The 25131-nt window shown below is 36.5% G+C and overlaps 1 protein-coding gene across 3 annotated transcripts in view; it reads right to left on the bottom strand.

The window, feature by feature from the left end:
• Positions 1-25131, bottom strand: part of CADM2 (cell adhesion molecule 2) — a 1303436-nt gene that overhangs the window by 391955 nt on the left and 886350 nt on the right. For 2 of the 3 annotated variants that reach the window (XM_075854468.1, XM_075854470.1), the window contains exon 2: positions 952-978. The exons of the other annotated variant lie outside the window; for it this stretch is intronic. In XM_075854468.1, coding sequence (XP_075710583.1) covers positions 952-978 — 27 coding nt within the window. The remainder of the gene's footprint in view (positions 1-951; positions 979-25131) is intronic. 3 annotated transcript variants of the gene reach the window in all.

The raw sequence follows: 25131 nt of genomic DNA on the forward strand, positions 1-25131 counted from the left end.
AAGGCTGGGTTCACACCTGCATCAGAGGTTTCCATTGTTATGCTCTGTCAGAGGAGCAGAACAGGGTAAAACCGAAAGTGACTGTTCCGTCACACCACTGACGCCACCAGCGGTCGGTGGAACCCATTGACTTTAATGGGTTTTGTCAGCTTTCTGTCGGGTTGTTTCTGGTTTTACCAGAAATCTCAGTTGGATATGCGTTAGAGGCTCCATTAGGGGCTTCCTTCGCAGATCTGGCCGAAGCCTAAGACTGACAAGTACCTATGATATATGTGGTGGCAGATCTGGGGGTCTTTCTTTGGCCCCTGGCAATGATAGCAACTAATTTTCCTTGCTTTGTCTAAGCCCTTAGTTTCCGCAGCCGCTTTGACTATGGCACTTGAGGGGTTAAACAGATGGGATCGGATCCTGGCCATTGCCGCAGGATGTCTGCAGTACGTTAAATCTGACTCCCGTGAGTGATGGCGTGGTCACAGCTCGTTTTTAAAACCTGTTTTTCTCAAATAGATTCAATTGCTACTTGGATTTCTTCCCCTAAACAAACAAAAAAATTACTTGAACTATATTTGAACATAGGTTGTAATTAAACAAGTTTTCAATTTGATGCTTTGCATTTTTTTAAGTATTATTGAACAAAGGGTGGGCTTTAGCGCCAGGCAAACCTGGGCATATGCTAGAGCTCGCTAGTCTTGGGGGTCGCTTCGTGATCTGGGTAAATATGGCCTACCCTGGTTAACCCAAGAATATGGTATACAGGGGGTTTACTGCGACTCTGCTCCAGGAGCCCTTATACACATTCGGAGCAAGTATTGATTTAACATAACCACATAAGTTGAAATCTCCTCGGAAAGCATTTGTATACTGCTTAACTATTATGTTAGTATAAGATCTTCACTATGAATGTTGACACTATGTATATTAACACTCAATCTATGCTAAGACGGAACTCACCTTTACTTTTATTCTTCACAGCAGTCACTGGAAACAAATGATTGCATGAGAGGAAGAGAATAAATAAAAGCAGATTAGATTTGGGGCAGGGGAATACACTGGGACGACGCAATGTTCTGTGAATTTGGTATGTTTATGGAAAAATAAGGCAGGAAGAAAATATTTTCAAAAACACTTTTCACAAACCCTGTGAAGAGTATAGTCTGATCATGTAGTCATGTGTTACTCCCGTTCATCTGCTCCATACTCTACTGCCAATATATAGGCAAGAAGACGGGACAAAAAGTGTGGAGTAAAACATAACCGTAGGATCAGACTACACAGGTAGTTTGTAATTTGTCGGACTAGGATTCCATGAGCCCCTAGAGGAAATTATTCTGAGGGCCCATCCTCCAGCTATACAGAAGATTTGCAGACCACTTTTAATTGCATCATAAAATTATTTATTATCGTTGCACAAGCAAGACATATCTTATAAAGGTTGTGGAATTGGTAAACAGAAAAAGAGCCTTCTGGCTCCACATGGGTTTGTTTTCTGCTTTGAGTCCATTATTTCGTCAGAGCCTGGATCCAATGGTGGGCCAGTCCAAACCTGGGTTTGTATGTTGTCTGTTACCATGGAAACTCATAGGTCTCCATAGGAACTATACACACAAAGCAGTTGGATTTTTCTTTTTTTCCTCAAGGATATTTGCAAGGTTGCTTTATTTTTTTATTTTAGAGGCATAGGAGCAATACAAAAATGTTTTTAAGAGTGTGTATTCCCTTTAATGACTACTTTCTGTATGCCTCAATGTTTGCTACTGTTTACCCGCTTAAGGAAAATTATTTATTTTTTTCACCTTTTAAGGTTAAAACTTTTTATTTTTCCATCGGGTGGGGTAAAAATTACATGTAAGCTTCAGTTTGCGAGTCAGTAAGATTACGGCAATACCAAATTGATCTAGTTTTTTTATATGTTTTACTTTTACAGTATTCCAAAAATAAACACATTTTAAAAAATATGTATATATTTTTTGTTACCATATTCTGAGATATTCTAACCTTAATGTTTTCCCATCGATGGAGCTGTAGTTTTTATTGGTATTTTAGGGTACGTATGACTTTTTGATTATTTTTTATTCTATTTTATTAGTGAAGCAAGCAATATTGTTGCATTTTTTTAAATCATGGAATATTATAATAATTCTCACATTTACGGACACGTCAATTATGTTTATGTTTTTATTGTTTACATTTTTAAGTGCAGAATGGAAAATGGTGTTTTCTAACTTTTATTTAGAATTTATATATTTTTTTAAAAAAGCTATGAAACATTTTTTCCCATTTTTTTTTTAATCCCCCTAGGAGACTTTAGTATGTAATTGCAGAATCACCCATGCACTACACTGTAAAACTTCTGTATTGCAATGTATCACCTTTTTCTGTGCTTTCCTATTAAGTAATGCCTCTAGCAAGGCATAATAATCAGATACCGAAGGCAGACCTGGAGGCCTTAACTAGGCCACTGTCTGTTATGACAAACACTTGACAACCAACGATCTTGTCGTTGAAGAAGCTATCGGAGAACAGAGTGAGCCCCTCACTGTTGACCGCGGGATCTGAGGGGTTAAACGTCCGGAATCAGAGTTATCTCCGATCCAGGTGGATGAAACAGCTCCTAAGCCTGCACTATACGGTAAGTGCGTATATCCGCCGTGCATGTACAGCAAATGTAGTTAAGGGGTTAAGGACTACTCTTTTTTTTTTTTTTTTTACAAATTATACAATAATCAGAATAGGAACATTTCAAACAATTTCTATAACCTCAACATCCCAACATTCTCAGACAGTCGCACCCATTCTTTGGCAACCTATATTGTTTCCAGTCAAAATTACAGTACATGTATTATACAAATTATATAGTAGTTTGTGGCATGCATAAAAATCCAACCATGGGTATTAGATAACTTGTATCTGTTACCCTAATATTGTGTGACAACAAACTACTTTGACAGGTAGCTACCATTGTGTTACTTGGCACCTGCAAAATTTTAATATGAAGCACTGCAGGGAAATATTTTTCATGCCATGAATTGGCATGCTGGCACAACAGAGTACCATCTGATAGCACATCAATGGTGTGTTGCGGACACAGAAAGTACGTGCCAGCTGACAATTGTGACTGTTCATTTTTAGGTTTAGGTTTTGTCTTCATGTTTTCTCTTCCCTTTACATATGCACTATAAATCAGGTCTTTCAACTGAAAATTGTGCTAACCTATAGATAATATATTCTGTTTTTGCTACAATATAATGCTTCAACCTTGGGGCAACTGTAGACAATACATTTCTATATGCAATTCTGAGCATCAGAAAAATTCTGTTTCCCAAAATTTATTTTAGAACCATCAGAAGAAAATATGAAGTCCACTGGTAGACTAGAGACTGCTGAAAACTGCAGCCTAGACTCTGTGGTGGGACTATATGGCAAATTTGAGATGATTAAGTCAGGAGTCATGTATTATCAAAATCTACCTGCTGCTAAAGGGAGCGTTTCTAGTGATAACATTATATTTGGAAAACATAATAGTAATATATAAAAAAAGCAACCATAATGCTAGTTATATTCACTTTGGAGCCAATAATTACTTAAGTATGTGCATATTTTATAGCCACTAAGCATTTAAAAGCTGTAAATAACATGCAATGAAATATTAAAATTATGAAAAGTGAATAAAAGTTAAATCATTGGCTCTAATTTAATATGAATTACCAGTAACATGAGTATAACTATATATGATTAACAAATAAATCTACGATAACCAATCCAGTCTTTTGTAATATGTAAATAAATAATTCTGCTGCACATTCAACCTTCAGGATGCAGCTATTTGGGCCCTTGCGGGCAGAGATATTTTTTTTTAGCTTTTTTTATCACTGCGTTCTGAGGGCCATAACTTTTTATTTTTTCTGTTGACGTAGCACTATGAGGGTTTGTTTTTGCGGGACAAGATGTATTTTTTTTTATTGGCACCATTGTGAGTTACATATAATCGATTCAAAAACTTTTATTAGCTTCTTTGGGGGGAATGGAAAAAAATAACAAATTCCACTATTTCTTCTGGATTTTGTTTTGAAGACATTCACCGTGCGGTAAAATTTACATGTTAATTTATTCTGCAGGTCGTTATGATTACAGCGATACCAAATTTATATTTTTTTTATGTTTTATTATTTTTGTACATCACTTTTTTTTTAAATTAATTAGTTTTTTTGTGTCGCCCCATTCTGAGAAAGAGACATAACTTTTTTCTTGCCATCAACAGATCTGTATGAGGGCTTGTTATTTGCAGGCTGAGTTGTATTTTTAAATGGGACCAATTCTACCATAGTTTTTCTGTTTTCAATTTACGCCATTTTTGCGTTTTGAGTCATATTTTTCTTTTTGGGGTGAGGGAATAACAAAAAGCAGCTCCTGTGCCTGTGCTATCCACTGGGCGCACCATTACGTTCTATTGCAGTTATTAGACAAAAATTAGGAAATAATGGAACTCTTATTTGAACAAACAGGTTAAACGACAAAAACATCAAGACAACGTTACCCTTAAGAGCTCAAGTTGCCCTCTCATTTTAAAACCATTAGATTTCATATACATGGCCTTATGAGGATTCATGGTGTTTATGGCCCCCATAAATCAATGGGCCCATACTGTGCTTTTGTATACCTCCAATTACATATGGAGACGCAAAGAGGTTGCTTTAATGGATTCATATAGAATTTTTACTAAGGTAGAATATGATGTCATATGGAAACACCATAGTTCAGCATTTAAAGTGCCTACGGTTCCGTAATACTGTATGGATCTGTGGGGACTTTGTATACTGCCATGCAGGCTCCAAGTCGTAGCTTCACCATATGCATGAGGCATATGCATAAGTCTGTAGAGAAACGCATATTAAATTTCTAAATTATTTTACTGTTAAAAAGGATCGGCAGGTAAAAATATAAATTAAATAACCCCCAAGAGCCTAACAGCAGGCCACAGAACATAGTTTGATAACTTAATCATTCTATCATTACTAATAGGGCAAACACACAACTGTCGTAAATTAATGACATTAATAACCAAAGAGACTAAAATTTGAACTGGGACCTCGTGGCCCAAATAAGTCTGAAAGTCATAAATAAGCAAGGGACCTTATAAAAGTAATGAAATACGCTGTAGGAATATTCTCCTAATGGCTGACCTACTTGACACGGAGTTGAATTACTTTTTTCATTACCAAAAAACACATTTGTGAGGAAAGAAAAGGTGGTTTATATATTGATTTAAAAAATAGAAAAGCAAATTATTAGATTCAGTGCTGACTATGATCGTGTAATTTTGCTTGAGTGGGAACCCTTGAGTCTAGTAAGAAAGAGATGATAAATTTCATAATTAAGTTCTATGTTCCAAGAGATACAGTAGGATATTCTACATTAGAAAAACTTTATAGATACATGTGATGGTATTGCCAAGGATCAACATGGGTCTACTCAAGAAGAAATCTTGACATCAAAGGGGTTGCAACAATACTAGGTCATTAACAGTGTCTGGATAGTATCCCTCTAATCTTTTTTTTTTTTTTTACTAAATGTTCCAAAAATAATAGACTAAGTCTACATTTAGGCTTTGCAGACTTTGCTGGGATCAATGGTGTACATACCATAGAAGCAGACCATGTTGCCATGGTTGTTCCAATCCCCTTTGCCATTGGGTAGCGAACACCTAGACTGAACTCTCGTTTTCATTGTAGCTGCATTGTTAGCAAACAAGAGTGTAAGGAATTGGTCCAAGGGCCATGGAAAGGGAGTGAAGGTGAAACAAACACCGAGACCTTCTGTCTTCGCCGGCAAAAACGGGCAACTTAATGAGTAGGTCATTTTGATCATTGCTATGGAATCCCTCTCTTCTATATATACCAGTGGCTGGGATGAAGGTAGCACATACAAATATAGAGCTGAATGTTAAAAAATGGGTATGCCCAGATCCCACTTTTTGCAAAACAGTCTATTAGAACTACCAATTAAGAGATTTTTTTCCCAATGTTTTCTATACCCGACTTCCTATCTTTTAAACACAGTATTTCATTGAGAAACTTTTCTTTTACAGAATTGCAGAATATTAACATGTTCCCACAGTACATAATGTTAACAAATGTCAGTGAACTCAGAAGGGAACAAATACGTTGTAGTTTACCATGCTTTTAACACCGCTTGACGTAGACATTAAAGTCCAGATACATTAGAGGAAGTTCATCAATTATCAGTAGGAAAGGATAAGATACTGGGTTAAAATGTGCAAATACCAGCATGAAGAACAATAAAATCTAAAAGCTACTCTCATAGGTCACGTAATAAAGATTGAAAAGTACAAATAAAAAAGTGACTATATACATTCACTGCTGTGAAAATGGCTTTATTTTAGAATGAATTGATTCTTCTTTTTTAATCAAGGTTCAATTATATTTACCAGAAATACAATAATAGTCAATAAATTACAGTGGCGTAAGTTTCTTGGGCATTTTTCTATGAACTTATGGAAAAGTTAATTTCATATCAGCTCGGTAAGGTTGAGATATGGTAATTGTGGCAGCTAGTACATAGTTATATAGTAGATAAAATTAAACAAAAAAAGACCCAGGTTTATTAAAGGGGTTATCTGGGAAGTGAAAATGTTTTCTTAGGGGCTGCAAATGAAATAAATAAAACAAAAAAGCAATACTTACCTATCCTTGCCCCCGGTGATCGAGCGCTGTCACTCTGGCGGCAGTCCCAGTGCTTGTTTACATGCACATAGCATGTGACCACTACAGCCAATCAGAGGGTTCAGCCAGGCTCAGTGGCCATATGTTGTATTTCTGGCATTTTGAGTCCTCTGATTGGCTGCAGTGGTCACATGCTACACACCGGATCGCTGGTGGTAAGGATAGGTAAGTATTGCTTTCTTGTTTTATTTATTATATTTGCAGCCCCATAGGAAAAAATAAAATTATTTCCCGGATAACCCCTTTAAGTCCACAGGTTCATTAAGTCAAGTCCAACTTGGATACAGTCCTAGAAATATCATAGAGTCAGACAGGGCAATAGGGGCACTTGCGATTTGCGACAAAATTATTTGGACCAAATCGAATTGGACAGTCGATTCAATAGAATCGGCCTCTAAACGAATTTCTGAAAATTTGCTCAACTCTAGTCAAGAACATGGTACATACTACTCATTTATCATATAAGTAAGCTCTTTTAATGCAGAGTTTGTTTTCCCTTAGGATATATTAGGGGTAAATGCAACAATCCCCTTTTATTGGTTGCGCTTAACATCGGTTGCTGTCACCCAGTAATTGGGTGAGGGGGCACTTTTTAATTGCTTATATACTTGAACGATAAGTGGCTTGAGCAGATTTTCTCTGTTTAAGGGCTCAGAACATGATCGTTGTTTTCTTCAGTGTCCTATCCAGATTTTTTTGCGGTTAGCATACTAAGTCATTTATTTCTATGGTGCCACATACACATCCGTTTTTTGTTTTGTTTTTTTGCGGTCCAGGTGTCCATTTTACAGATTATAAAACAGGTCCTTTTCTTGTCCATATTTGTGGTCCATCTCACCCATTCTAGTGTATGAACAGTACAAGGAAGCCACTCGGATTCGTATTTTGCGCCTCACAAAGTTGAATTTATTTATTATGCTTTTAATTATAAAGACCAATGGATTGGTTGAGTGAATTTCTTAAAGAAACACTCCAGTTAAAATTGATAAACTGTATTATCCCTAGTGCAGAGCATGTGGGGCGGTGCATGAAACAAGGAATCTTCCGTTTTCTTTGAATCCATGTGTCATTTACCGCTTCTTTACATCCTGTACTAGGCATAATAAAGTGTATTACTTTTGGAGTGGAGTCTAGAGTGTTAGGTACAATTTATTTTATTTTATGGTTAAATATTTTGAGAATGGGTATGTAAGTGTTACAGTCTATAACCCTATGCTATCTCAATTATAGCATCTTATGTTTATAATGTGCAGTGAATGATAATGGTTTGAGAAAATAAAAAAAACGTTTAGGAGACTACATTAAAAGTTGTTATATAAGATAACACACTACTTGATATTTCAGGTACAGGATATGGCCAGAGCTTGCTTTATGCATACATTAAAATATTTGCAACTAATTCTCCTTTGCTCTGTCAGCTATCATCATACGCCTAATCTCTAATGACAGCTGGTTTACTCATGTATGATGTTTTACACAAAAAGCATTATAAAGCCTTGAGGCACCCTAAGCCTAAAACATTCTCAGCAGACACCATGATATACATTGGCCAAATAATTTATTACATTTCGTACCATGGTCATCACTGCCGGCTTTTTAAGTCCATCAATCTATCAATATTTAATAGAGATCCCCCAAAATACTGCCACGACCTCGAAAATCTGAGCGTCAGGGATTTTTAAAAGCATATCAGACATGGTTTAATGAGTATTTTGTATGGATATTTTTTCCATTATCCCTTTTCTACATCATAATAGAATTCAAGCTATTTTGATTCAAGGTATCTTTTTTTACAGTTCACTAAACAAATAAAGCTCTTTAAAGTGCTGGCTCAATAAATAATCCTCCAGAGAAAACGACTAAATGCTTGATAGGAAAAGAACTGATAACTTACAATTTCTGTATTGTCGACAAACTCTGTGAATTACTATTTGTAACTTTTTTAATGGATTGTGTTGTATTACGGTTATCTGTTCTAGGTGCGGGCATAATGTAGAAAAATATCTGCTATAAATTAGTAGTGGAAGTCTTGTCCATGCAATGTTGACTCTACCACCTGTGTCACGGTCTGTGGGTATGTGGACCCACTAGGCCGCACCGCTGTAGTGGGGAGGCAGCTGGCCAAGCAACAGAGCACCCAATCAATACAAAGTCCCACTCTAGGGTACCTGAATAGTCCAGTGGCCAATAGTACAGGGGCCAAGGCTTTAGCACGGATGGAGGTGGGTGCAGCAGGTTACACCAGACGTGGCAGATGACAGCAAGTGCAGCAGTTTGCTCCAGACATGGCGGATAACACTGGATGTGATAGATGACACTGGACGTGGCAGATGACAGCAGGTGCAGTAGGACACGACTCCAACACTAACAGGCTCAGGAACAAGGACACAGCATGGGATACAGGATACAGGTAGCAGGGCATGGGAAACAACGGGAACAGGATAACACTAAGGGACCATTTGCGAGACTGACATGGGAATACTAACAACACTCAGTCAATGAGCAAAGGGTCAGGACCCCTCTAATTGTCCAGGAAATCATGGGCTAATTGATGATGATGATTCCCATGTGCTTTAAGGCCGGGCACTAGCGTGCGCGCTCACCCTACGGGACATAGCGGTCCGGAGCGGAAGGGAGCACCGACGTCTCCTGGGAAGGTGATGCGGGCCAGCGCTCACAGATCCATGGCTGCAGTCGCCGGGGTGTGAGTAAACGCTACAACCTGGATTTATAATAATTACGTTTTCTTCTTTATTTTTATATAGTGTAATATAAATGACATTACATCGTTCCTGTAAAGAACTTCCCTGCCCAACTAATCAGGGAAGTAGGCGCTCTATGTGAATCACCTGAACACTGGTCTCACTTGTGTGCTATACTAGAGCTTGTATTTGGACTTGTATTTCTGTTTTAACTGTTTGTTTGTTTGTTTGTTTGTTTGTTTGTTTGTTTGTTTGTTTGTTTGTTTGTTCTTGGCTATGCTCTTTGGATTATCCTCTGTACTGTAAATTCTTTAATGCATACTCAGCTCTGCTACATTATTACTAAATCCTGTACTGTCTATCTGCTTTTCTGGATTACCCCTTTTGTACTGCTTATTCGACTCTGCTACATTGTTATTGAACTCTGGACTGTCTGACTACCCCTTTGGCTTCTGCTCTTGTACCAAATTAAACTTTGCTACCTTTCTTTAATAAACTTCTGGTATGTGAGTTAACTCTCTGTTGTTATCCAAAGCAGCTGCGTGCTCAATAGCCCCCTTTAGATCTGGTTCCCCTGTTGACAAAAATCCAGAGAATCAAACGCCAGACAAGTTAGACAATAAAGTCTTGAGATCAGCTTAGTACCATAAACCCAGTTGCGGGTAAGGGACCCCTACAGCTGAATAGTGACGTCTAGTTGCTTCCTTCTTTAAAGTTTACATAGAACCAGATCATTGCAATTTCACTTATGAACACCATTATTTTCATAATGTTTATAATCCCTGATTTTGGGATTATCATGGGGGAGGGTACTGTACCTTCAAATTCTCATTTGGAGATAAAGTCTACCTAGGTTTTATTAGCTCTAACGCCCCTCACTTCTAGTTGTTGACCCCTAAGATTAGTATGTTTATGAAAAATCCTAGCGATAAGTCATAAATTGTAAATGGTAAAACACCTTCTAGGGAGCTGCATTATGTATAATATACTTGCATACAGTGCCATCAATAGTTGAATTTTTTTTTATACAAGAAGCATCAATCCAAATACAGACAACAGTATCTACTTGGAGGCTACTTTATATATCGTGGTTACTCTTATGGTCCGTTAAACTAGAGAACTATTCTAGATACCGGCTCACAACTAATGTATAGCATTGGCAGTTTATACCACCCTTAAAACACTATCTTAAATTTGACACTGGGTTTGGATTATATACAACACACTATAATTTTTTATTTGGTATAATTTATCCTCTATAGCCCATGGCCTATATTCTACCTATGAATTGCATGATTGTTTGGGGTCCGGCCCCTGATACAATCACCAATCAGAAGAATGAAGCAGTGCGGCTGTGTACCAATCACACATTGATGTCAGTGGATACTACTAGAAAGTTTATTTATTATTACATGTAACAAAGTAATTGATGCTGAGAAAATTAGGAGAATAATCCTTCATTATTAGTACATAATACTTTTATACAAAGACAACTAATTTTTGACAAAATAATTCCAAGTGTCACTGTTCCTACTTAAAGTGTAATAACTCGAGGAAAACATAACTTTCAGATGATCAAGTCAGAGAACCTTCTATCAATCACTGGGAAAACAAAAATCTCATTTTACTGAGGTAAACATCATTCAGGAGACAGAGATTAAGAAGCTTTGCCATAATAATGCACTAAGCGATGTGGGCAACACATGTGGCATGTTACCAACTAGTAAGTTAATGTGCATAATGGCTCAATTGGCAGAAGCTGCATTGGCACATTTTTCCTAATTCCATTTCCAATACTCTCTGTTCTGCTGGATCACGGACTTTCGGCAATGGGCTTTTTCAAACAAGCAATAAAGAAATATTATTTGCTTATTTCTGTCTCTGCAAATCACTGTTTGAGGAAGGAGTATTTCAGTGCCTTTGTCTACCCTCCTGATGCGGCCTATCTAAATCTGAATTATGACATTGATTGTTGCATGAGGGTGCAGGATGGCAGAAAAGGGTGATAAATGGACTGAAAAGACTAGCCAAACTGTGCAATAGAAGTGGGGATGTGTCCTTCCTTACCTTTCCTCCTCTAACAACATACTCCGAGATGTGTGTCGTGAGATGAGCAGCTTTGAAAAAAAATATGATTCTGCGACATTCCATCACCAGATGTCTATGCTATATGTGTACATGTGTGGTCACCCAGTGGTTGTGATATGAATTGCAGCCTTTCAAGTGTTTTGCTAGCATGTCGCGATATTGTATTAAATATGTTTTAGCAGAAATTGGAGTCCTTAACCAAATTCAAGAAAAGGTCAGAGTGACTCATCTATTTTATGGATTTTAGCTGCTAGTAACTTCTCTTTTCTGGAAATACTGAATTGTTTTGGGGGTCTAAAAAGCAGAATACAAAGGATAGAATAAGAAATGAGGTGATTGGGCAGTATCCCAATTTCTGGCAGTTGGGAAGGTTCACACAGATGAAGGAGTCCAGGTTTAAACCCCAACCTGCAACTGTCAGAGGGGTGGATTATATTCTGCTCCTGAAGATTTTTTTTTACACAGCCAGTTGATGAAATGACCATTCAGTAATAGCCTTTCACTAGCCATGGGGATGTTACTAGTCCCAATTACTAAGCATAGAACATTTAGTCCATCCGTGGCCTACACAAGTGGCACATTGGTTGTCAGCACTCCTTTATACCTACGTGTCTAACATTACATATCATCATCTAGTACCAAAAAAACACAACAAGGTGTTACTTGTTTCCTTTCAATGCAATACCTTGAGTAGTCTTCAGGTATTCAAAGGTAAGCTACAGTATATGCTAGCTTCATATTACATTTCTAATTCCAAATATGAAGAAAATGCATATAACATGCTTAAAATGAAATCTGATCAGCTTATATACTGATTGTCCTGATATCTTGATATATACTTAATGTAGTTGTCTCACATTGGGAACATATTTAAGCAGCTCAAAGGCCTTACAAAGGATAGATTGTGCAATAAAATGTAAATGTGGACAGATTTCTTTGCACAATTCTAACACAGACTTCTAAATGTATAGGATTGCTGTGTAAACTGGCATTTTGGAAAGGGCATTGGTTTGTTAAAAAGAATATTGATTCATGATAAAACAAGCAGACTCTGTAAGAGGTTACATTATGTTCTACATATAAAAGTACTATACTAAAAAATAGTTGTCCTGCTGGAAGTACATTATCATTAAAAGAAAAGAATAAAAAAGACAATTTAACTTTCTAAATAGAAAAGTATAAAAGTGTATGAAGACAATGGGGGAATATATTAAGACTGGTGTTTTGGACGTTAATATTAATCTAAAAAGTAGTAGAGTAAGTTGAGCCTAATTTAGTAAAAGGTGCACATCTCTTAATGAATTAGGGGATTCTCTGGCAGTCTGTGCGCCAGAAAGTCAAGTACTACTTACGCCAGATTCTGCCAGAAATTATAGTAAATTTGTCAAGCAGTGAAAGGCCATATCCCATTTTTGCAAAGATTTTTATTAAAGAGGCCTGAGCTTCAAAAATGACTCAAAAGTCACAATTCTTTCTGCAAATGCAACTTTTGGGTCATTGTAACTTTTTTAATAAATTCCCCCAAATATGCTTACTACTACAAGTTTAGGTAATAGGCTCTGTTTACTGCAAAGCTTGAAATGCTATCTATTACATATCTAGGTCTCCCATAATACTACTGCAAAAAAACAAACATTATTAAGGGATATCTCTTGCTAAGGACCCCTTCTATTAGAAAATCTGGAAAAGTTAAATTACATCGTCCTCCTTTGATTTCAATAGTTGCCATGTCATACTACAAATACAACAGAAATTTGTAGCAGACAATGGGATGCACTTGGAAAAAGGCATACTACAACTATAATGTATATAATAATAAAGTAAAAAAATTAAAGCAACATCCAGCAACGGACATTGGGTCCCCCTAAAATCTCCTTGGTCCAAGAATTATAACATTATCTTTAATATGCATTATGATCAAATTATTCCCCATGCCAAACATCTTCCTCAGGTGGCCACTAAATGTAATTTATGGATGGAATACAAGATGGAATATAGGAAATGTGGGACAGAGTTGAAGGGACTCTGGCCATTGGAAAGTATGAGGCCAAAATACAATATGTCAAATGGTAGCCCTCATGGCTGGTGCCCATCAGGTAGTTTACACCTTTACCTCTTAGTCTGGCCATGAAGCTTTTTATCTGAATGTCTATTAGTAGATTATTTTACATACTGCATAAAAACTAGATTTTATCAATTAAACACAATTAAACCATGTACAAAATGTTTTAAATAAATATTGTAGACTAAAACAATTTGAAAATACCTGCACTCAGGGAAACCAAGACACAAATACGTCTGCTGTTTCCAACCTTCTTTTTCAAAAAAACCTTTTCTTCAAAGACACTTATGAATAATGAAAATTAAATAATTAATTCCTAGGATTGCATATGCCAATCTGAAAAGCGTTTTCTATTTCAATGTTTCATTTTTATAAGCTCTGATCAAAAGCACTCATCACTCATGTTAGTGGCATTTGTATCCACTCTAAACAAACTGTATTTGCATCTGAATGTTGTTCATTGAAATGAGATACACAATGCCAGCCAAAGCCCAAACTAAAAGGCATTTCATGCCATTTATATTCAGTTAAATGAAAGAGTGAATAAATGGTAAAAGGTCTGTTCTCAGCGCAGTAATTAGACACATCATAAGTAAGAGACAGTGGTTTTTTTTTTTATTAGAATGGGCTTACCAGTTGTCAAGAATTATAACACGGTATACTAATAATGTGTAACCTCTCAATGAACAGCAGTTAATGGAGTAAGCCTTGAGTAAGATTCTATATGCATAGCGGCATTTAGCTCTATGAAAGACCCAGGGCTGTGAATAACTGGATATTTACTTTTGTCTTTTTTATGGGGTTTTTGGAAGTTTTTATTTAGTTAACTTAATTGATTCAATGAATGACTTAATTAATAGAAAATTGTTAATTTCGGAATATAAAATATACACTCTTTGACAATTAAATATATGTTTTTTTCTTATGTCTATTATCTTAAAAGTTAAAGTTAAAAGTTACCCTAGACAGTAATGACAATTATGTCGTATACATAATATCATAATTGTCTGATAAGAGGCAGTTCCTAAAAAAAACCTCCACCAATAAAAATGATGGAGGTCTGCTTAAACCCTGTTTAGCAATCAAAAGTGATCAACGGTGATCAGAACTAGAGGGAAGAAGAAGGAAAAAGCAGTCCAAGCTCCCTCTGTTAAAGTCTATAGGCTGTTTTGAGAAAGCAGTGCTCTTACTTGGCTGAATAAAGTCAGAGTATAGCTGTTCTCCTGATAAGTGGGACCCCATATATCAGACATTTATGCATTTATGATGTATCCCACGGATACGTCATAAATGTCTATGGTTGGAATTTCCCTTTTAAAGGCATACAGTATACGTGTAAAGATATACAATATATGTATGATATTATTGTTACGCTGATTTTCTGTTGTCGGCTAGTAGTAGTTTTTATCTACAATTACTAGTTAGCATCCCCCATATGTCTACTTTATGTTTGCATTGTTTGTTGAACATTCTTTTACGTTTTTAGGACGTTACAAGGCTTAGAACTTTAGCAGCAATTTCTTACATTTTCAAGAAAATTTCAAAAGGCTATTTTTTAAGGACCAATTCAGTTCTGAAGTGACTTTGAGGGCCTACTATATTAGATAGCATAAATCACCCCATTTGAAAAACTGCACCCCTCAAAGTATTCAAAACAGCATTCAGAAAGTCTCTTAACCCTTTAGGCCCTTCACAGGAATTAAAGCAAAGTAGAGGGGAAATTTACAAATTAAATTATTTGCTAAAATTCTTTTGTAATACAATTTTTTCTGTAACACACAAGGTTTTACCAGAGAAATGCAACACAACATTTATTGCCCAGATTCTGCAGTTTTTAGAAATATCCCTCATGTGGCCCTAGTGCGCTAATGTACTGAAACACAGGCCTCAGACGCAAAGGAGCTCCTAGTGGATTTTTTTGGGGCCTCCTTTTCTAAGAATATATTTTAGGCACCATGTCAGGTTTGAAGAGGTCTTGTGGTGCCAAAACAGTTGAAACTCCCCAAAAGTGACACTGTTTTGGAAACTACACCCCTCAAAGAAGTTATCTAGGGTTATAGTTAGCATTTTGACCACACAAGCCTTTTGCTATATTTATTGGAGTTAGTCTGTGAAAATGAAAATCTACTTTTTTCTTGAAAAAACATAGACATTTTTCATTTTACAAGGAATAAAGGATAAAAAGCACCCCAAAATTTGTAAAGCAATTTCTCCTGATTACGGCAATACCCCATATGTGGTAATAAACTGCTGTTTGGACTCACAGCGGTGCTTAAAAGGGAAGGAGCGCTATTTGGCTTTTGGAGCTCAAATTTGGCTGGAATGGTTTTTGGGTGCTATGTCGCAAAGCCCCTGAGGGACCAAAACAGTGGAAACACCCAAAAAGTTACCCCACTTGGGAAACTACACCCCTTAAGGAATCTTTACAGGGTGTACAGTGAGCTTTTAGACCCCACAGATCTTTTGAATAATTTAGTAGAATTAGGCCGTGAAAATTAATATAAACATTTTTTCTACTAAAATGTTGAATTTTCTCATTTTCAAAAAGGCTGATGAAGGAAAAAGCACCAAAATGTTTGTAAAGCAGTTTCTCCCGAGTACGGCAATACCCCACATGTGGTCATAAATGTTTTTTCATTATAAATTAATTAACCCTTTCAGGACTGATCCTTTTTTTGCTTTTCCATTTTAGTTTTTCCCTCCCCGAGTTCCAAGAGCCATAACTTTTTTCTTTTTCTGTCAATAGAGTGGTGTGAGGGCTTATTTATTGCAGAAGGAGTTGTAGTTTCTAGTGACATCATTTAAAATACCATATAATGTACTAAGAAACTGAAAATAAAATTATTTGCGGGCTGAAATTGTAAAAAGCTGCGATTCCTCCATTGTTTTTCGGCTTTCGTTTTTACGTCTTTCACCGTGCAGTAAAAACGACAACTTACATTTTTCTCTGCTACTTAATACGATTACGGTGATACCAAATTTATACCGTTTTACAAAGGAAATACTATTTATTAAAAAAAAAATTGTTTTGTTTCATCACATTCCGAGAGGAATAACTTTTTGTATTTTTTAGTTGATTGACCGGTGTGAGGGCTTATTTTTTGTGGGACAAGCTATAGTTTTTATTGGTACAATTTTTTGGTACATACAACTTTTTGATCACTTGTTTTTTTTTAAACGAAGGTGATCAAAAAACATCAATTTTGACGTTTTAAATTCTTTGTTTTTTACAGGGTTCATTGTGCCAGTTAAATAATGGTATATTCTAATAGTTCTGGCTTTTATGGATGCAGCGATACCAATTTTGTTTATTTTTTTATTTTTTACATTACTTTAGAGGAAAAATGGGAAAGGGTTTTTTTTTTAAGGTCTTTAAATATTTATTTTTTTCACTAATAACTTTATTTACTTTTATTTTTTTTACACATTTTATTAGTGCCCCTAGGGGACTTGAACCAGCGATCATTAGATCACTGGTACAATACACTGCTATACTAATGTATTGCAGTACATTGTCATTTTTACAGGCTTCTGTAACAGCGCGATTGCTGTTTCTGCCCATTAGCCCCGGGTGTCAGCTGTAATACACAGCTGACACCCGCAGGGTATGGTGTGGGCTGAGTGTATGAGTCAGGGGTTAATGCACAGCAGATCGCTCTGTTAACACTCACTGTGAATTCATGTCGGCGCTGCACAGGGTCCAGAAAGCACCGACGTGAATTTACAGTGAGCGGTCGGGAACCGCGTAAAGAATGATCTAACTGACCAAGGGGTTAAGTAATACCCAAATGGTCCACCCATAACAGTCTATAAGCTTCTGAGGATATAATCTATGCCGTTTTTTGACCTGCAAATTCAAAAGTGTGTGAGATACAGCAAAAAAATAAGGGAGACGGAAAACAAAATATTAAAAAACATAGGATTTTTACAATTTTTAAATACATATTGCTATTTGTTATGAATAGATTTCTTACCCTGCCCTATTCTCCTATGATAGAACAATGTATTACTTTCGTTCAGGACATGGTTGCCCAGGATTGAGCATCATTAATAGGCCCTTTACCACACTATGTCCATGGTTGACACAGGACTACCAGTGATGTCAATTCCTAATATGTAAGTTGTGCTCAATTTCTGTATATCTTTGTGGCAAATTGACTGCCTACCTAGAAGAAAAGCACTATGTAGAGAAGATACTACTTTCTTTTTGGAGAATGTGGTTCCTCTGTCTTAAATAATTTTTATGAGCTATAAAAAAATAAAGAAAAAAATAAATAAATAAATAAAAATAAAAAAACAACAACCTAGAAGTTGGATATGCATAAACATAAGGACAAAAAGGCCATACCTAAATGTCCTTCTGCTCCAGCGCCACAGGGTCAGTGGTCCCCCACCAGTTTTGTTTACTTTGCTACATCAATGACGTGCCATACCGGAACGTGATCGCTCCAGCTAATCATTGGTCACAGAGGTCATTACCTACGGCACATGACACGAGGCGTAGAGTCATGTGGTAGTTTGGCATGTCATCAATTCACCAAGGTAAAGGTCAACCAGTGGGGTACTACTGGAACAGAGGCGCTGGATCGGCAGGGGATTAAAAAGGTTAATATGGGATTTTGTCTTCCTATTGAAACTACCTGTTTTTTTGTTGTTTTTTTATTAAAGAAACCCTTTTATGCCCTGTACACCAATTAAAGAAATAACGGGGCTCCATACAGGTCTCCTTCAAAACGTAGTCCTCAAGATAGTGGGTTCAAATATATTAAACATTTTTGTTTTTTAAATATGTGAAGTATACTTGGCCATGAGTGAAGATATGGCGTTCTCTTCTTTACAAGCATAGTCTAGGCTCTGGTATATACTAAGTAAAGGAAGACATACAAAATTTAGATTTTATTATTTTTTAAAACCAGACGGATCATTAGTATAGTCCTTGTATTTCCTTTTTATTTTTAATCTGCTCTAATAATGACTAGGTAGGTTTAAATTTGCATTCATTTCAGATACACTTCTAATGAATTTCTCAGTCAATTGCATATAACTTTCATTAGGCTGAAAACTATGTTTTATTAATTGCAGTTCTTCACAAATGTAATTAAAATCAATAAAATTCTGCTATTTCCTGCTTGTCCAGTGCCGTGTAATTTAATCGTTGCAGGAATAACATCAAATAGACAAAAAGTTTTAAGGAATGAAGGGAGCTGTCTACACAGCCTCAAACTTTAGAATTAGGAATTCAAAATTTATGCTATTTTATTCAATGTTCTATTATATTCATATCTATGTTAAATATCCTTGGTTATATTATATTAGATAGGAGTGTAGAACAATGAAATACACAGAACATTGTTAAGTCCAGGGTAAAAAGGAAAAAAAAAACTTTTAAAGTGAATGTCCATCCTGGAAGACATTTTTTTCTCTAAATATCGTAGGATAATTCTGTGATTAGTTTCTTCTTATATTTTTATAGCAGTTGGAGCTTTGTTTTTCTGATATGGAGCTCCAAATCCCCTGCATAGTCAGAGATTTATAGCTCCTTGGGCTCACCAGAGGAAACGATTCTGAGGGCCTACCCCTTACATATACAGAACATGAGATGACATTCACTTTTAATTTCATTGTATACTTTAACATTACACATACAGGGCATATCAATAATAAGGTTACTTGTGAATCAACCCTTAAATATAGACTCTAGTGGTAAGTGATTGGCTCCATAGTCAGCTACGAATGGGATTGTCTTCTACTAGACCTTTCTCAAAGTCTGGGCTCCGGCACTTTGGTGGGCCAGTCTGACCCTGCAGGTGTCAATTATTCTATATCCTGAGCCCTTATTAATTGCATCAAATATGTAAGGTACTTAGAGGAATTCGGAGTACTTCAAATATGCACTCAGGAAGCGTGGTTGACTTAATACAATAGTTACAAAGGTTTTTCGATGAGCCCATGTCTGTCAATAAATTGGAAATCAGTAAGGGATCTCACTGGTTAGTTGTGTTTGTGTGTGTGGTGTGTGTGTGTGTATCTATTTATCTATCTATCTATATTTATATACTGAATGACTGCATTGTAATGCAAAATATTGGAATATTGTGTTGGCTATTAGTTTTTGCATGTCAGATATGTTCAATAATTTAATACTTAGGTCCAGAAAAGCATTTCTGCTTTAGGAATTGTTGTGACCTATTTAATAAATGCCAGTGTGCTTTGACTTGTTTCTCTAATATCAGTTTTGTATAATAGTTTGTTTATGAAGCTCCAGTAGAGTCATTCTTAAGTATGAAGGCCCTAAATTCTTTGCTATGACTGCAGATTTGTAATTACAACTATTTTTCTCCTTTCCCGGCTGCTATTAAATAGCCTGTATTTCTGCAAGATGAATAAGATGCTCTGCATTTACACAATTGTAAAGACAAATCTTGAAATGTGACCAATGCATTTAATGCCACGTATATAAAGATTTAAGTAATGAAAACATTAATACCAAGCATGCAAAGTATAAAACGCCCCTTTACAAAAATTGTACAATATGTTTAAAAATGTGATTCAACAATCTGCACCCACCTCCTTAACAGATTTTAAGATACAAATAAAACCATTCTTGTAAGAATCACACACCATTAAGGGACATTTATCATAACTAGGGCAAGGGACAAGAGGTCTTTCGAAAAATAAAAGTTGAAACCTGAGTTCCCTTGCACTAGTTTCGATAAAACTAGTCCTGTATATCTGACCATACAAGCTGCAATTTTCAATTAACACCATACAATTAACACACTACTATTTAAGACAGACTGGTTGCTAGGCTGTGTAACGTAGCAACCACAGGCTCCAGCATTGCTCTAAGAGGAAGAACTTCTTGCTTCCCCATGCCGCAACATCCAGACAGGGGTGGGGGCATTCAGCAGATAGAGAGGTGTGCAGTCACTAACACACGCTTGCAGGCAGCCCGAAGTGGGTCATACCAGGAGATGGTGGCCCCTTCCTACTACTACAGAGACAGCGGAAAAAAACCAGATAATAAGGTAATGCAATGGCCATTTGATATACTGGCACAATAGGTGTGTAACGATGAAAAAAAAAAGGTACCGGAGTGCTTCTCTAAATAAAGGAAGTGAATGATATGGTCTCATTAAGCCCTAAGGGATATTCGGCCATGTATCAGTTGCGTTCCCTTTTTCAGGATACGTTTGACCCAACCCCCCCTGCATTTGGTGTACATTACCACCTAAATCACTTTAAAGGAAATTACATTCATGTTTGTTTTTACAGTCTTTCTCTCATATATTGTACAACTATGTATGTTCAATGTTACCTAAAAGTTCAAGAATGCAATGACAAAGTTCCGTTAGTGTCTTGCGCACACGACTTCAGAAGTTTTGCAGTGTGCAAAACCCCTGCAGGTATACTCAATATTGGTTGCTATGCTACAAAATATTTTTGATACCGAAATGTACCGGCAAATCCTCTTACTTGTAATGCTTATTAAATCTATGCTGCATTTAAATATACAAAAATAGTCTAACTATATAACACTGATACTTGTGACAGCCATTATTATGAGGGAAAATTAAAACTTTCTTCTTACGCTATGGACATTTTCAATAACAACATTCATTTATTTCATGATTAAAAATACAGTTGTTGCTTTAACTTTCGGTCTCGTTTTTTTTCTCTCTCCAAGCTCATTCCACAGAAATGGGGCCAGAAAGGTGAAGGATTTAATCCTGTAGTGAGTGCCAGGTAGTGATGAAAGCTTCTTAGTAGACGAGCATAAACTCTGACTTGGCTGATATTGTTTAATTAAAGATTTAAGATAAGAGGAAACAGTATCTATTGCAGTAGTTATGAAGTCAAAATCAACAGACCATGCTCCTGTGGGAACTTGCATTTGCATAAATAGTTACATTAATGGCTTATAACATATAATTATATGTGGTCTGTATGAACTAAAAACTTCACATTACAGTTTTTGATCTTCGGCTGAAGAATATTATGAGACACATATTTGCTGCGTGTGTCCATGGTTTTCCAAGCCATTTTTTTAATTATTTAATTGAAAGTTTTAATATATGTATTTGCCACACTTTGTATAATATATCTCATATATCTTAAGGATGGCAGATTACTATCAAAGCCAGTTTCATTTTTTGTGAAATGTAAATTTGTTTCAATGCAAGTATATCTTTACTATAAAGACTTGCAGCAGCTGGGGCAGTAGGCTTAACTCAACTTGGCCTCATTGATCTTTCCCTATGGGTTGAATAGGTAAACCTGTGCTGTGCTCCCCCTCTCTAAAAACACTACAAAAGGAAGGTTAAATGGGTTGTCCAAGTTGGGGGGCTGTTTTTTATGCCGATGACTTGTCCACAGAATAAGTAATCAGTATATGATCGTGGGGGTCCGACACCCGGACGCACACCGACCACTTGTCCCGCTGCCTGGCTGTGCTGCAGTATACTGCAGCTCTGCTCCTATTCAAGTGAATAGGAGGAGAGCTGCAGTAACCAAGCACAGCCGCTATGCAGTGGTCCGAGTCTTCTGCTTCCAGCACCAACCCCTGCACAGCTTCCGGCGCACGGACGCTATACAGTGGTCGGAGCCTTAGCCATCTACCCCTGCACAGTTTTTGGCACCCAGAGGCAGCTGATCGATCCGGGTGTCCTGTGGATGGGTTATCAGTATCAGTATAAAAAACATTCCCAAACCTGGACAACCCCTTTAAGGACTAAGGGTTGGTCTTTTCACTACAAGGGATGAGATTCAGGAGGACATTCAAGTATCGGGCCTCAGATAGGATACTGTGGTATAACTCAACACCAGAAAGGGTGGCACATTTTCTTTTTAGTGATAAAAATGCTGAGTAAGCAGATCTGGGCATGATTTTTGAAAGTTTCCAAGGGAAAGGAGGTTTATTTAGAATATATATTGTTGACTGTCCAAAAATCTATGAAATCAAGTAAATGTGTATCATGCTGGTCACATAGATGCTGAATTATATTCTACAGTGAACAACAAATAATAGATCACAGATTCTCTATACAGTACGCACTTACAAGCATTAAAGGAGGACAACCCTGGGGTCCCTAAAAAGAGCACAGATTGCTTATATTTAAACGTGAAGACCAGAAATCACAATACCAGGGCTCACAGACAGTCAAAAAAGGAAGCAGCCCCCATTAATGTCCAGATCTATTAACAGGTTAATATGCATTGAGGGAAAAAAAACCAATAAGTATATATATATATATATATATATATATATATATAAAGAGAAAGCTAATTAGCAGGGTATTGTGATCATAGACATAAATCCCAACCTATTGAGAGAATGAGGGTCCCAAGACCCCTGCTTAACAATTTAGTATATTTTTTTAGCATTGCTTGTCTTGTATGTACAATAAAATTTGTTAGACTTTTATATACATATGACTATATACTCCTGTGTTTTGGTATGTTATAAATATATATGAATTTGTCTGTTAGTTAATAATGGGAGGGTGTTTTTTTTTTAACATTACCTAGCCCTAACTAGAAATGCCTTAGGAGATTGCATATCGGTATTTAAAAACTTCCCTGTTTCTCCTTCCTATTTTTTCTGCTGTCCATCATGGACCCCCTATTCTTTGATTACACCTCTGGGACCTCCACGTATCCAAATACATATGTCTCAAAGAAACTAGTCAAACACAACCAGAAGTCACTAGAATATATTAGCATTAGGACAATCCTGGATGTGTATATATTTCACAGACGATTGCCAAATAAAACCTTTCATCCAATTCATTTAAAAAAAAGTTAAATCACTGTACATGTGGACACCCTGGAAAAATATTTGGTAGGGGGTGGGCCAAAGCAATTTTATGAAGACTGATACACTTGCCCTAGTCACACTTTTCACGGCCCTACTTAAAGCGGGATCACTCAATAAACAAGTGCTAGCTACTGATAAAGAGAAAGAAAGATTTGAATCCAGACAGGGGAAATAAACATTAATTTTACGTCATGGTCCAGTAAAGAAATACAGCCCTTAAAGGGGTTGTCCCTCCACAGCAACTTATCACCTATTCACAGGATAGGTGATAATTGTTTAATGCTGGGAGTCCAGAGTGCTGTACTCGGCTATCTTCGGCAGTTCCATAGAGAAAGAATGGAGCGGCAGCATGCATGCGTGACCTGCCACTCTATTCATCGGTGGGGTCTACCGGTTGATCGGTGGGGTCTACCGATGACCTATCCTGTGAATAGGTGATAAGTTTATGGTGGTGGGACAAGGACAACCCCTTTAATTCAGTAGAAACCATTGATATGTGTATTATAATAGAGTAGTGAAGACTTTTAATTTCTACAAAACTATTGTATTAGGCAGTAGTGTACATAATTTATTATATATATATATATATATATATATATATATATATATATATATATATATATATTGTTCCCAGTAACCAACTGGGTTTACAATGTAATATATTTCTAGTATGCTCACACATAAACTCAAAACAAGTAGAATTTGTCCCAGTTGGGGTCAAACCCAGTATCCTAGTATTAAACATAAAGGCTGACCATAGAGTTATCTTGGAGAACATTGAGAACCATGTTTTGCTATAGCTCTACTCTTCTAATTTTCATGTCATGCTGTGGCATTTAGAATTATGACAGTTTTCATTTTGTGGTAAAGAAATAGCTTACACAGTGAATTGTGCAACGTTGAAGGAAAACTCCTCTAGCACGCAGATGTAAAATCTGCTTTTCCACCTGCAGCAATCAAGCACTTAGCCAAAACACAAGCATAAAGGTAAGAATAAAAAAACAAAACTTTGCTGTAAATGATATTACTTTTTCATCCCCTTGCTTATTCGCTTGCCTCAATCAACATGCATAATACATAGAACACTTTGACACCTGTAAGAACGTAACATTAGCTCACACATCCAGCTTTCACTGGAGTCCATTATAGATGCAAATTGTTTATTGCTTGAAAATGTATTCATGAAAATACTTTCTTATTTGATATCTCCCTAGCATGGTAGCATGCCTGTAGACATTTATAGAATTTGTCATGAATCACTGGTTCTTTTTATACAGCTGTTTGACATCTGCAAGAGCTCAGATAATGTAGGTTCACATAACACTGGAAATAAAGCACGATACAATATATTATTGAAAAACAGTCTCATAGAGTACGCTGCCTTTTATACTTAGAGATAAAATGTTTATGCTGTGACCCATTAACATTATGTTTATATACAAGAGCCGTTAACTGTTTTATTAAATGTTATTCTCTGCTAAGATTCTACCCAGGGGTGTCACAAGAATTCATAGGGCCCCATAGGAAACATAAAATGGGCCCCGACCACCTAACGACAGGAGACTGAAACAACATAAGTAGCAATAATTAAAGGTACAGTGTAAATAATAGCGCCATATATCATAGAAACACACATAATTGTGCTAAATAGCAGAATGCCACCAACTTGTAATTTCCCCACAAAAACGAACAACGTTCTTGCACTTAATTGGGTCCATTAAC

The sequence above is a fragment of the Rhinoderma darwinii genome, chromosome 2 (genome assembly GCF_050947455.1).
Source record: "Rhinoderma darwinii isolate aRhiDar2 chromosome 2, aRhiDar2.hap1, whole genome shotgun sequence".
In the NCBI taxonomy this organism is placed as follows: domain Eukaryota; kingdom Metazoa; phylum Chordata; class Amphibia; order Anura; family Rhinodermatidae; genus Rhinoderma; species Rhinoderma darwinii.